Source organism: Bufo gargarizans, chromosome 3, assembly GCF_014858855.1.
Source record: "Bufo gargarizans isolate SCDJY-AF-19 chromosome 3, ASM1485885v1, whole genome shotgun sequence".
NCBI lineage: Eukaryota > Metazoa > Chordata > Amphibia > Anura > Bufonidae > Bufo > Bufo gargarizans.
The window spans coordinates 277,379,491-277,394,295 of record NC_058082.1 but is presented as its reverse complement, the minus strand read 5'-3'; the positions used below and the strand labels follow the sequence as shown (position 1 = coordinate 277,394,295).

General features: G+C 43.2%; 2 protein-coding genes across 2 annotated transcripts in view; both read right to left on the bottom strand.

The window, feature by feature from the left end:
- RPH3AL (rabphilin 3A like (without C2 domains)) overlaps window positions 1-14,805 on the bottom strand; it is a 342,327-nt gene that overhangs the window by 297,948 nt on the left and 29,574 nt on the right. The gene's annotated exons all lie outside the window — the stretch shown is intronic.
- On the bottom strand, window positions 7,410-9,086 carry LOC122931535 (piggyBac transposable element-derived protein 4-like). The gene has a single exon (XM_044285602.1). The coding sequence runs from the start codon at window positions 9,084-9,086 to the stop codon at window positions 7,410-7,412; it is 1,677 nt and encodes a 558-aa protein (XP_044141537.1).

Sequence of the window (14,805 nt, the reverse complement as noted above, 5' to 3'; positions counted from 1 at the left end):
TGCAAACAAAGGGAACACAAAGGTGAACTTTTTTTTATTGCGTGTGGGTCCCAAATTATTATTTTGGGTCACACAGTGGCAGATCTAGGGCACACATAGGGCATTTTTTACTTTCTAGATAATATTTTACTGTGATGGCCACAAAAGGAGTTATCATTGGGTTAGGCAGAAAGAGGCTATTAGAACTGCCAAGGTGGTATTATTACTTTGTAGTCTCACACCACAGAGAGTATTAGAACTATGAAGAACCACATTAGGAAAATAACTGCTGTGTGGAGAGCACAGAGGGTTCACCATCACTTTGTGGAGTATTAAGAGGAGTGTAATATTAGGTATTAAATCATCTCTACCTTCCACCAACAGATTGTTAATCTCTTGATTACTAAAGACTACTAATTAAAAAGGTATAACATGCATACAGTCCTAGGAGCCCTCAGATTGTCATCCACAACTTTTCAGTGCAATTGGAGTATTTGCATTTAGGTTTGAATTTATTGAGACCCGAATCGAATTCACTTCAATTGGAGAGGCGGGGAGCTGAGCCTGGTGGTGGACGGACCCTGGGGAACCCGCACCTATCAGACAATGAGGGCATATCCTAGCAATATACCACCATTGTCTAAGATGGGATAACCCCTTTAAGCTCTTCAATGTCAAACCAACATTAATCATGTTAAGTGATGGAAAGTGACAGCAACATACACTCACTCACCAAAAAAAATTATGCACCCAGATAAAAATGTCAGATTGCTTCAAAGCCCAGCGTGCAGATATGTAAGTGATTGCAGTATTGTCTGATTAGACACAGTGGCTGGCCACAATAAGGCATACAAGTGCCTTCCCTGCTGCCCTATAAATAGTTTCTCAGAGGCTACCTTTGGGTAGTGTACTTATGGTGAAAGATCATTGACTACTAGACATGCCTCTAAGATGCATTCAAAGACATTTAGCCTAATTGACATACAGAGGGATCAGTGGACTGAGAGAATCGGGATGGTCTTTTCAATGAATTGCCTTTCTGACCTAACTGTTAGGAGTTGTTGGTAGTGGTTATGGGAGGGTACACACACAGGGCAAATGCTCCAGACTGCTCAGACCACCAGTAGAAAGGATTCCTTGATCTACTGACAAGAACAAGCAGCTCCACAGTTTCTTTGTTTACCATCCAACATAGCTGGCACCTTCATTAGTTACTTAGCAGAAGAAAATTTGGTGTCATGACACCCATTACATTGACATCCAGCCACCATCTCCTTAGTTTGCAGCTGTGACCACTCCAGGTCCTCGTTCATGAAACCTGGACTGCTATGGACTACAACCAACGTTCTGTTTGGGGTCTGACAAAGATTAGGTTCAAGTGTGGAGGTCTGGTGGTGAGTGCTTCAATACTGCCGTTTCTGTGGAACAAAACACTGCCCAAACTGCTGGAGTGATGGTCTAGGGAGCTATTGATACGACAGTCAGTCAAACCTTGTAGTGATATGAGGGATGCTACAGCTCAGCAATATTTGCAGGACATCCTGCGGCCACGTGTTGCCTCTCACAGCCAGGCTTCCAAAATGGCATTTTTTCAGCAAGATAAGGCTTGCCCATACAGAAAAAGTTTCCCAGGAATGACTCTACCATACTTCAATACTCCCTTAGCTTGCCCAGTCAGCACATTTATCAGCGGGGTGCCAGCTTCGGCAACCTACGAGCTTTCTTCAAGCCCAGCGGCAACATTGGTGGGAAAATGTGCAACAGAATACCATTAGGAACCTGTATGACTCAATGCCCAACCATTTACAACAGGGATGCTCAACCTGTGGCCCTCCAGCTGTTGTAAAACTACAACTTCCACCATGCCCTGATGTAGGCTGTCCAAGCATGCTGGGAGTTGTAGTTTGGCAAAAGCTGGAGGGCTGCAGGTTGGGCATCCCTGCTTTAGAACATTGTTACTCAATCACTTTACCCTATCAGTTCTGTACTGTATTGTTCTCATCACTAACTTTTAATAGAAGACCCAAGAGTAATAATCCTCTTACAAGTACCTCATAACATCTGAAAACGAATCTGAAAAATAAAATGGTGCTTAATCAATAAATCAAAAATTATATTCTAAGAGCAGACAAGAAGATCCTTTTGTGAGCAGCGTTGTACATTATTGAAGAGAATAAGGGTACACATGGGGACTTGCCGATGAGGAGTAACTTCAGGTGGAGCCTGCTGTGTGCATGACATTACATATCTGGGGAAAATCACTACCCATGTCCCATATAAGGTTGCACCGGGTATCGAATTATCGATACCCAATCGATACTTTTGTATCGGTATCTATTCGATACTGGGATTTGCCATTTACCAAGCAGCGTAGTATCAGAGAACATGGAGCGCGCTGCTCTCAGATTTAATTAAATTTATTACAAGCCCCTTCACGTGTGAAAACACAACACACACACACACCCCTCACACGAAATAAAGATTACACACAACTCTAATGGAACCCACCCCCTGACAATTATCAGCCCCAAATTCCGGATTTTGAGGGCAGGTCCGGAATACAGATAGGGCTTCACTGAACTAGATTTTTTCAAAATCTTCTTCTCTGAAGATTTTGTAAATTTAATGGTGGCCTAAACCAATTTATACGCCCAACAATTCATTGATCAGAACCCTACATCGGCATACGCTAGACCTCTAGGTTGGACCCTAGTAAGTGCAGCAGAGATGATGAAGTTTTGGGGACTCGTGATGCATATGGGCGTTGTAAATAAGCCAAACGTTAGACAATATTGGAGTTCGGACATTTTCTACCAGACTCCAATTCACAGTAAGACAATGACCCAGAAACGATTTGAGTCAATTGGGAAATTCCTACACTACAACGACAATGCACAGTGCCCACCCCAATCGTGTGGGAATTACTGCACCCACTGCTGGATAAGGGTTACCACCTCTATGTGGATAACTATTATACCAGCATACCCCTATTTATGTCCCTAACTGCCAGAGGTATGGCAGTTAGGGACATGAATAGGTATGGCAGTTAGGGACATACCCCTATTCATGTCCCTAACTGCCACTGAGAATGGGTGAAAAGTAGGGCTCTCCTCCATGAGGCTCTACAGTGCCACACGAAAAACAAAAGTGTGGTACAAAAAGCTGGCCATACACATTGTGCAGATGGCAATGTGCAATGCGTACGTGCCATTTCAATCTGCAGACCACATAGGAACTTTCCTTCAGTTCCAAGAGGTGGTTATCAAGGCCCTAATTTTTAAAAACCAGGCAGGGGAGGGCCCCAATACTTCTGGAAGTCATGGAGCCCGTGTTGTACCAGGGCAACATTTTCCAAGTCCCCCAGACAGCAACGAAGGGAAGGAGCCAAAAAAGATGCAGGGTGTGTAAGGGGGATAAGGAAAGACACCATTTACCACTGCGAAACCTGCCCTGAAAAACCTGGCCTGTGCATGCAGGAGTATTTTAAAATCTACCACTCATCTATGGAGTATTAATTTAATTTCATCCATGATGTACCCTGTAGTTTTACCAAAAATTTAGTTTTTTTTAGGTTTTACTACTTTTTTGCAATAAAACCCCTTTTTAAAAAAAAAAAAAAATGTTCTTACATTGCCGCTTCCCAAGACCCATAGATTTTTTTATTTTTATTTCTATGGAGTTGTGTGAGGACTTGATTTTTGTGAAACGACTTGTATTTTTCATTGCTATTATTTTGGAGTAAATGGCGCTTTTTGATCACTTGTTATTAAGTTTTTTCAGTGGCAACAAGAATAAATTAGCAATTCTTATCTTAGCAAGTCTTATTTTTTACGGCGTTCACCGTATTGGAAAAGTTGCTGCTTAAGTTTTTATAATAGCAATTTGCATATACTCCAGAATGTTATGAAGAGTGATCAGATGAATTGCATAGTCCTTCTTTGCCATGAAAATTAACTTAATCCCCCCAAAAACTTTCCACTGCATTTCATTGCTGTCATTAAAGGACCTGCTGAGAGCATTTCAGTAATCGTCTTGTTAACTCAGGTGAGAATGTTGACGAACACAAGGCAGGAGATCATTATGTCAGGTTGATTGGGTTAAAATGGCAGACTTGACCTGTTAAAAGGGGGGTGATGTTTGAAATCGTTGTTCTTCCATTGTTAACCCCTTAAGGACACAGCCTTATTTCACCTTAAGGACCAGGCCATTTTTTGCAAATCTGACCACTGTCACTTTAAGTGCTGATAACTTTAAAACGCTTTGACTTATCCAGGCCATTCTGAGATTGTTTTTTCATCACATATTGTACTTCATGACACTGGCAAAATGAAGTCAAAAAAATAATTCTTTTTGCACAAAATAATACCTAATTTACTAAAAAATTGCAAAGATTAGCAAATTTCAAAGTTTCAGTTTCTCTACTTCTGTAATACATAGTAATACCCCCAAAAATTGTGATGACTTTACATTCCCCATATGTCTACTTCATGTTTGGATCATTTTGGGAATGATATTTTATTTTTTGGGGATGTTACAAGGCTTAGAAGTTTAGAAGCAAATCTTGACATTTTTCAGAAATTTTCAAAAACCCAATTTTTAAGGACAACTACAGGTCTGAAGTCACTTTGCGAGGCTTACATAATAGAAACCACCCAAAAATGACCCCATTCTATAAACTACACCCCTCAAGGTATTCAAAACCGATTTTACAAACTTTGTTAACCCTTTAGGTGCTGCACAAGAGTTATTGGCAAATGGGGATGAAATTTGAGAATTTCTTTTTTTAGCTAAATTTTCCATTTTAACCCATTTTTTTCCACTAACAAAGCAAGGGTTAACAGCCAAACAAGACTGTATCTTTATTGCCCTGACTCTGCCGTTTACAGAAACACCCCATATGTGGCCGTAAACTACTGTACGGCCACACAGCGGGGCGTAGAGTGAAAGGTGCGCCATATGGTTTTTAGAAGGCAGATTTTGCTGGACTGGTTTATTTACACCATGTCCCATTTGAAGCCCCCCTGATGCACCCCTAGAGTAGAAACTCCCTAAAAGTGACCCCATTTTGGAAACTACACCCCTCAAGGTATTCAAAACTGAATTTACATACGTTGTTAACCCTTTAGGTGTTGCACAAGAGTTATTGGCAAATGGGGATGAAATTTGAGAATTTAATTTTTTAGCCAAATTTTCCCTTTTAACCCATTTTTTCCACTAATAAAGCAAGGGTTAACAGGCAAACAAGACTGTATCTTTATTGCCCTGACTCTGCCGTTTACAGAAACACCCCATATGTGGCCGTAAACTACTGTACGGGCACACAGTAGGGCGTAGAGGGAAAGGTGCTCCATATGGTTTTTGGAAGGCAGATTTTGCTGGACTGGTTTATTTACACCATGTCCCATTTGAAGCCCCCCTGATGCACCCCTAGAGTAGAAACTCCCTGAAAGTGACCCCATCTAAGAAACTACACCCCTCAAGGTATTCAAAACTGATTTTACATACGTCGTTAACCCTTTAGGTGTTGCACAAGAGTTATTGGCAAATGGGGATGAAATTTGAGAATTTAATTTCTTAGCCAAATTTTCCCTTTTAACCCATTTTTTCCACTAATAAAGCAAGGGTTAACAGCCAAACAAGACTGTATCTTTATTGCCCTGACTCTGCCGTTTACAGAAACACCCCATATGTGGCCGTAAACTACTGTACAGCCACACAGTAGGGCGTAGAGGGAAAGGTGCTCCATATGGTTTTTGGAAGGCAGATTTTGCTGGACTGGTTTATTTACACCATGTCCCATTTGAAGCCCCCCTGATACACCCCTAGAGTAGAAACTCCCTGAAAGTGACCCCATCTAAGAAACTACACCCCTCAAGGTATTCAAAACTGATTTTACATACGTCGTTAACCCTTTAGGTGTTGCACAAGAGTTATTGGCAAGTTGGGGATGAAATTTGAGAATTAAATTTTTTAGCCAAATTTTCCCTTTTAACCCATTTTTTCCACTAATAAAGCAAGGGTTAACAGCCAAACAAGACTGTATCTTTATTGCCCTGACTCTGCAGTTTACAGAAACACCCCATATGTGGCCGTAAACTACTGTACGGCCACACAGTAGGGCGTAGAGGGAAAGGTGCGCCATATGGTTTTTGGAAGGCAGATTTTGCTGGACTGGTTTATTTACACCATGTCCCATTTGAAGCCCCCCTGATGCACCCCTGGAGTAGAAACTCCCTAAAAGTGACCCCATTTTGGAAACTAGACTGGTCAAGGAGTTTTTCAAGGTGTGTATTGCGCACTTTGACCCATCAGGCGTTTCACAGAATTAGGAAACACTTGGCTCTGAAAATGAAAAAAAAAAAAAAAATCCAGAAAAAGTTGCTTTACACCCACATTTTTTACTTTCACAAGGGGTAACAGGACAAAATGCACCCCAATTTTTTTTTAATCAATTTTCCACTGAATATGGCAACACCCAATATGTGCTCAAAAACTGATGTATGGGCGTAAGGCAGGGTTCAGAAGGGAAGGAGTGCCATATTCTTTTTGGAGGACAGATGTTGCTGGAATGTTTCATTTAGGCTCCATTCACACGTCCGCAAGTGTTTTGCGGATCCGCAAAACATGGACATCGGCGATGTGCGTTCCGCAATTTGCAGACCGGACATCGGCGATGTGCGTTCCGCAATTAGCGGACCACACATCGCCGCCGCTATATAGAAAATGCCTTTCTATGTTCTATTTTTTTCGGGAACGCGATTGCGGACCCAGAAATGCAGATCCGCAATTGCGGACCCGGGCGGGACATCGTCTGTCCCTATTGAAATTAATGGGTGCGCATTTCCGTTCCGCAAGATGCAGAACAGAATTGCGGACGTGTGAATGGAGCAGGCTCCATTCACACGTCCGCAATTCTGTTCCGCATTTTGGAGCAGGCTCCATTTACACGGCCGCAATTCTGTTGCGCATTTTGCGGAACGGAATTGCGGACCCATTAATTTTAATGGGGACAGACTATGTCCCACCGGGTCCGCAATTATGGATCCGCACTTCTGGGTCCACAATTGCGTTCCAATAGAACATGTCCTTTTCTATATAGTGCCGGCGATGTGCGGTCCGCAAATTGTGGAACACACAACGCCGATGTCCGTGTTTTACGGATCTGTAGATCCGCAAAACACTTGCGGACGTGTGAATGGAGCCTTAAATAGATCCTGAGGTACTCCTACAGTGGAAACCCTCAATAAGTGACCACATTTCGGAAACTACTCATCTAAAGGTATAGTGGGTTTTTAGTTTCCTTATAATTTTTACAGTAAATTTAGTTGGAATAATTTAGAGAAGGTGGACTAAGATGTTTTCTAAAATATAAATTCTCATTTGGCAATAGGAAAGGATAAAAAGGGTTTCATGAAAGTAAAAGTATAAAATTATACATCAAAAGTAGTATGGTAAATTTTGAAGCATCTTTTCATACAAAGGCCAGGTTTTGATGGACATGTTTCACATTGATAGCTGGTTTCCTTTCTTATACCATTTTTGTAACATACACGGCAGCGTTTTAGCGGCTTGCTCTTTTTAGCAGTGGGAGAAATTTCACTGGGGAAGTGCTGTCCTGGCACTATCCTTGTTTCCGCACATGTAGAAGTGGTACTGGGGCCTGCCTCCTCCCGGTCCCAATATATGAGCGCCTTTATTACATTTTCTTGAAATTCAAGAAAAGTTCCCTCTTGGCCAGCATTTCTGTAAAGCACAAATGCATTATATAATGCAACCTGTGTAAGGTGCACCACAAGTTTTTTATACCATATCCTGGATTTTCGCATGGCACTGTAGGGTTTGAGTACCTGGTCTGACAGGTCTACCCCACCCATAAATTTATTATATTCTTGAATGCACACTGGTTTAGGGGTTTCAGTGCCAGTACCTCTAACAGGCACAAGGGTGCTGATGTCACAATGTATTGTGGTTAACATAAGTACATCTCTTTTGTCTTTATATTTAACACACAATATATTTTCGTTACAAAGTGCTCTGCTCTCTCCCACCCTAAGCATTTGCCCCAGCAGCGTTTTTGGGAGGCCTTTTTGGTTCTTTCTTATTGTGCCACATGCCACCGTACTTCTGTTAGCAAGGCACTTAAAAAGTGATATATTGGAATAAAAGTTGTCAAGGTACAGGTGGTATCCTTGATCCAGCAATGGGTGAACCAAATCCCATACAATTTTTCCGCTTATTCCAAGGGTAGGGGGACATTCTGGGGGTTCTATTTTAGAATCCTTCCCCTCATATATTTTAAAGCGATGTGTGTAGCCAGTTTCACTTTCACACAATTTATACAGCTTGATGCCATATCTTGCCCTCTTGTTTGGCAAGTACTGTCGAAAATGCAGCCTTCCTTTGAAGTTCACTAGGGATTCGTCAACAACAATATGTTTATCAGGGGTATATAGTTCTGCAAACCTAGAATTGAAATGGCTGATTATGGGCCTTAATTTATACAATCTATCAAAATTGGGATCATCTTGGGGTGGGCATCTGGTATTGTCATTGTAGTGTATAAATTTCATTATGGCTTCAAATCTCATTCTAGACATGGCTGCACGATACATTGGATTGTGGTAAAGTATGTCTGTACTCCAGTATGCTCTTATAGATGGTTTTTTTACCAGGCCCATACTTAATACAATGCCCCAAAATGTACGCATCTCCCCAGCGTCGGTAGGGGTCCATTTCGGGGCATGAAATGTTGTAGGATTCATGGCAATAAATTGGTTTGCGTACAAATTGGTTTGCACAACCATCAATGAAATTAAATTATCAGTAAAGAAAAGCTTGAAAAAATCAATTTCTCTAAACCCAGTCGTATTAACATGTGTACCCGCATCAGCAGTAAAGTTGGGTACCTGGGCCACATAGTTATCTGGGGGTGCCCAAATAGGTGCATTTGACTGATCATCAACCCTTTGGCGCCTTCTTGGGGGTTCATCAGATTCATTTGAAGATGATGATGCAATAAAATTCATGTCACCTTCACTTGCAGACTCAGTGTCTGAACAAATCATGGCGTACACCTGCTCTGCAGTAAACCGCCTGCCATGCGCCATATTTGAATTTTAGTAAACAGTCCAGTAACTGTAGAAGATAAAACAGTATTTTTTTTTTTTCGAATGGTACTGAAATATTTTATATGTGGATGTCAACGGGAAGGAGGGCCTCTAGAAAATATGTAGTTCTGGGTGCGACTGGGTCAGGGCCGCTAACAAAGTTATAAAACTAAACGGCCACTAAATGGGTAAAAAAAAATATCTGCTCTGAAAAAAAAAGTAATGGGTGGATGAGAAGTGTATAGTGATTGTGCAACTTGACAGGAGCTCTGAGTGACAATAACCCTCTCTGATCAACTCTCTGAGAGAACTGAGGTGATCAGAGGGGGTGAAGTCACCTACCAAGAATCCTGTCCTCTGATTGGCCAACCTAGGACCATCTTGATTGGTCCTGGGTTGGCAAACTGTGACTGGTAGCTAATGCCAAAGCTGTCACCATGGCGACAGGTTCGCATCTACAGTGTGGCGAGAGTAGCGATCCTCGATGCCTTTGCCTGTGCCTTTCTGCTCTGATCGGTGCATTTGCGGGACCGATCAGAGCACACCGCTCTGCAGTATACTTTGGGTGGCTGTCGGAGCGCCGCTGCAGTCTCCGTTACAGCCCACCCCCCTCAAAACGTGCGCACTAATAACAACTGCGCTGATTGGTCCATGAGACTTCACGGACCAATCACAGCGATCGCCGACGGGGGTGTGCTCTCACAGCTACCAGGCCGGCTAGCTGTGATACTTAGCGGTCCGTGACAGCTGTCATCAGAGCGCTATCACTATATAGTAAAAAATTGTGACAGTTTCTAGCGATGACGGGTATACACGTCATGTAGCGCAAAAGAGCTATGTTTCATGACGTGTATACTCGTCAACGAGCGTTAAGGGGTTAACAATGGTGGCTGCACGCGTTTCTTTGCAAGTCATCATTGCGTTGCATAAAAATGGCTTCACAGGCAAGGATATTGTGGCTACTAAAATTGCACCTCAATCAACAATTTATAGGATCATCAAGAACTTCAAGGAAAAAGAGGTTCAATTCTTCTTAAGAAGGCTTCAGGGTGTCCAAAAAAGTCCAGCAAGCGCCAGGATCGGAGTGCCACCAGTGCAGAGCTTGCTCAGGAATGGCAGCAGGCAGGTGTGATCGCATCTGCATGCACAGTGAGGCGAAGACTTTTGGAAGATGGCCTGGTGTCAAGGGTAGCAAAGAAGCTACTTCTCTCCCAAAAAAAACAGGGACAGATTGATCTTCTGCAGAAAATATGGTGAATGGACTGCTGAGGACTGGGGCAAAGTCATATTCTCCGATGAAGCCTCTTTCCGATTGTTTGGGGCATCAGGAAATAGGCTTGTCCGGAGAAGAAAAGGTGAGCGCTACCATCAGTCCTGTGTCATGCCAACAGTAAAGCATCCAGAGACCATTCAAGTATGGGGTTGCTTCTCATCCAAGGGAGTGGGCTCACTCACAATTTTGCCCAAAATGACAGCCATGAATAAAGAATGGTACCAAAACACCCTCCAACAGCAACTTCTTCCAACAATCCAACAACAGTTTGGTGAAGAACAATGCATTTCCAGGCACGATGGAGCACCGTGCCATAAGGCAAAAGTGATAACTAAGTGGCTTGGGGACCAAAACATTGACATTTTGGGTCCATGGCCTAGAAACTCCGCAGATCTTAATCCCATTGAGAACTTGTGGTCAATCTTCAGGAGGCGGGTGGACAAACAAAAACACACTAATTCTGACAAACTCCAAGAAGTGATTATGAAAGAATGGGTTGCCATCAGTCAGGAATTGGCCCAGAAGTTGATTGAGAGCATGCCCAGTCAAATTGCAGAGGTCCTGAAAAAGAAGGGCCAACACTGCAAATACTGACTCTTTGCATAAATGTCATGTAATTGTCGATAAAAGCCTTTGAAACGTATGAAGTGCGTAAAATTATATTTCACTACATCACAGAAACAACTGAAACAAAAGATCTAAAAGCAGTTTAGCAGCAAACTTTGTGAAAACTAATATTTGTGTCAGTCTCAAAACTTTTGGCCACGACTGTAGTCCGGGTCATTACGGCCGCGGCAATACCAAATATAGGGGGAAGATTTTTATTTTTTTTTGCAGTTTTTTTTCCTTGAAAAGCGTATTTTCAAATGTAAAAAAATAAAATTATGGGATTTTTTTCTTCATACTTTTTTTTTTTTTTTTTTTTACCCCTTAATAGTCGGACAGTATTTTGATTGCTTTTAAATGCAATGAATTATCCCTATAATGCATTGCATTTTAATAGCAATGCTATTTTAACATTGACCAGCAGGCTGCGCCAGAGAGCCGCAACCTGCTGGAAATTACTACAGCCAGGAATGGGGCCTACATCGAAAGCCAGGTAGGCTTCACACACATTGGCACCCTGCAATCGCATTTGCGATGTGCGATGGGAGACAGATGGAGTCCGCTCCCTCTGTCACTTTACATCCGGCAGGCGCTATTGCCCGCGGCATGTAAAGTGTTAAACAGCCAGTATCAGCACTCCTGCTGGTCCGGGCTGTTAGAGCAGGGCTGTGGCTCTTATGTGAGAGCCGGGGACCCATGCAGCGCTTAGACTGGTACGCCGTAAAAAATTGGCGGCTCAGCCTAAGGCCCCTTAGTGACCGCCGTAACAAAACGTATCGGTGGTCAGAAAGGGGTTAATGCAAAACTGATATATAATAACAAACCCTGTAAATTACGATGATTACCCTGGTGAATATATGAGCAAATAGAGATAAGAGAATTTTTCTAAAATTCGATTCGCCCGCTTCGCCGAATTTTCTGAGATATTTGGTTCGATTAGAATTTATTTGCGGCGAATAGAGTTAAAAAATGTCTGCAGAGAGCCTTTTATAGTGGTGTAGAACACTGTGTCTTGCAGTAACATGCATAGGGCGTCTGCTATGGTAGTGAAATTGTCACGGATGGTGTTACTGAAAACTAGAAGACAACAAATGAAGATCCAACTGACTTGATCCCAAACTAAGGAACATAAGGGTGAGCCCTGTAAAAGCCCTAGCACTCTCCCTGACTTCTCAGCCCATGCAAAGAGCTCTATGATAGATAATTGCATGCCCTCGTGCCTCGACTGTATGACACCTGAACACCCTATAATAGTGAGGGGACACCTAGGATCAAGCCAACAGGAAAACACAAATAAAGAAACAGACTTATCTGTAGAAGCATCAGTTACTGCATCCAGCATGCACACAATCCAGGAAGTTGTATAAACCGCAGTGATGCAGTATGGGAGGGGATTTAAAGGGATGCAATCAGTGCTACTAGATGACAGCTGAGAGAGGGAAACGAGATGACAAAACGAAACCAAAACAAAAGAACCTCAAGCAGGAGGTTCTGAAGAACGTCTGTCAGAGCTTCTCGGATATCTGGCGGTGACAATAGCCCTCTTTCTACGAGTGGACTCCGGACACTCAGAGCCCACCTTCTCAGGATGGGACCTATGCAAAGCCCCGGTGAGACGAGTGGCCTTAATGTCCGTCACTGGGACCCACATGCTCTCCTCAGGACCATAACCCTCCCAATGAACTAGGTACTGGAGAGAACCGCGGACAAGACGAGAATCCACAATCCTAGAGACCTGAAATTCAAGATTACCATCAACCACAATCGGAGGAGGAGGCAAAGAGGAGGGTGCAGTGGGTTGGACATAAGGTTTTAATAGGGACTTATGAAAAACATTATGGATCTTCCAAGTCTGAGGAAGATCAAGACGGTAGGCAACAGGATTGATGACGGACAAGATTTTGTAAGGCCCAATAAACTTAGGACCCAACTTCCAGGAGGAAACCTTCAATTTGATATTCTTAGTAGACAACCACACCAGATCACCAACATTCAGGTCCGGACCAGGCACACGTCTCTTATTCGCCACACGCTTATATCTCTCACTCATGCTCTTTAGATTATCCTGAATCTATTGCCAAATAGATGACAAAGACGAGGAGAATCTCTCCTCATCAGGTAAACCAGAAGACCCCTCTCCAGAGAATGTCCCAAACTGCGGATGAAACCCATATGCACCAAAAATGGTGACTTATCAGAGGACTCCTGACGACGGTTATTTAAAGCAAATTCAGCCAGGGACAAAAAAAGAACACCAATCCTCCTGATTCTCCGCCACAAAACAGCGCAGATATGTCTCCAGATTCTGATTGACGCGCTCTGTCTGGCCATTCGACTGCGGGTGGAAAGCAGAAGAGAATGACAACCGAACCCCCAAGTGAGAACAGAAAGCCTTCCAGAATCTGGAAACAAACTGCGTGCCCCTATCAGAGACTATGTCTGAAGGAATACCATGCAATTTGACAATGTGATCAATAAATGCCTGCGCCAGCGTTTTAGCATTGGGCAACCCAGGAAAAGGAATGAAATGCGCCATTTTGCTAAAACGGTCCACCACCACCAGAATCACAGTCTTTCCCGAGGAACGAGGTAGGTCCGTAATGAAATCCATGGACAGATGTGTCCAAGGACGGGAAGGAATGGGTAATGGGAGAAGGGGACCTGATGGCCGTGAATGAGGGACCTTGGCACGAACGCAGGTCTCGCAGGCTGCCACAAAACCCTCAACCGACTTACGAAGAGCCGGCCACCAGAATCTCCGAGCAATGAGATCCACTGTGGCTCTACCCCCAGGTGCCCAGCAAGGACAGTATCGTGGTGCTCCTTAAAAACCTTGTGTCGTAAAGCGAGAGGCACAAACAACCTCCCAGGAGGACAAAGATCAGAAGCCTCTGCCTGGGCTGCTTGAACCTCTGCCTCCGATTCTCAGGAAGCTCACAATCAAGCACAGCGCTGACCTTCTCGGGGTCCATGCGAAAACCAGAAGCGGAGAGAAAAAAAACCAGAAATTGAATTTCTGGAACCGCAAACACACATTTTTCCAGTTTAGCGTACAATTTATTCTCCCGCAGAATGAGCAAGACCTGACGTAGGTGGTCCCTATGAGTTTTGAAATCAGGAGGAAAAAAATCTAAATGTCATCTAGATACACTAGTACAAATTTCCCCATTAAATGATAAAAAATGCTGTTCACAAAATGTTGGAAGACGGCTGGAGCATTCATCAAACCAAAAGGCATAACCAAATTCTCAAAATGGCCCTCAGGGGTATTGAAGGCCGTCTTCCATTCGTCCCCTTCTGACCCTGACCAGGTTGTATGCCCCTCTTAAATCCAACTTGGAAAAAACTTTAGCCCCAACAATCTGGTTAAGCAGGTTCGGGATCAGAGGAAGCGGATAAGGGTCACGAATTGTGATATTGTTCAGCTCCCTGAAATCCAGACATGGTCTTAAAGAACCATCTTTTTTCTTTAAAAAAAAACAAACAAAAAAAACACAGCGGCAACAGGTGACTTCGAGGGTGGTAGCTTGGCGACTGGGATGAGATTAATAGGGCAATCGTACTCCCGATGAGGGGGCAGCTCCTGAACACCACTCTCAGAAAACACATCCGAAAATTCAGAGAGAAAAGATGGTACAGTCTTAGTAGAAACCTCTAAAAGAGATTCTCTCTGCAAAAGTCACTCCAACCATTTATTTGCCTCGCTTGCCAATCAATGGTGGGGTTATGTTTAGTGAGCTAGGGTAGCCCCAATACTAGAGGAGTAGGTAATCCGCTTAGTACGAAACATGACACATCCTCAACATGAGCATCACTCACAGTCAAATGGATATTGTGAAC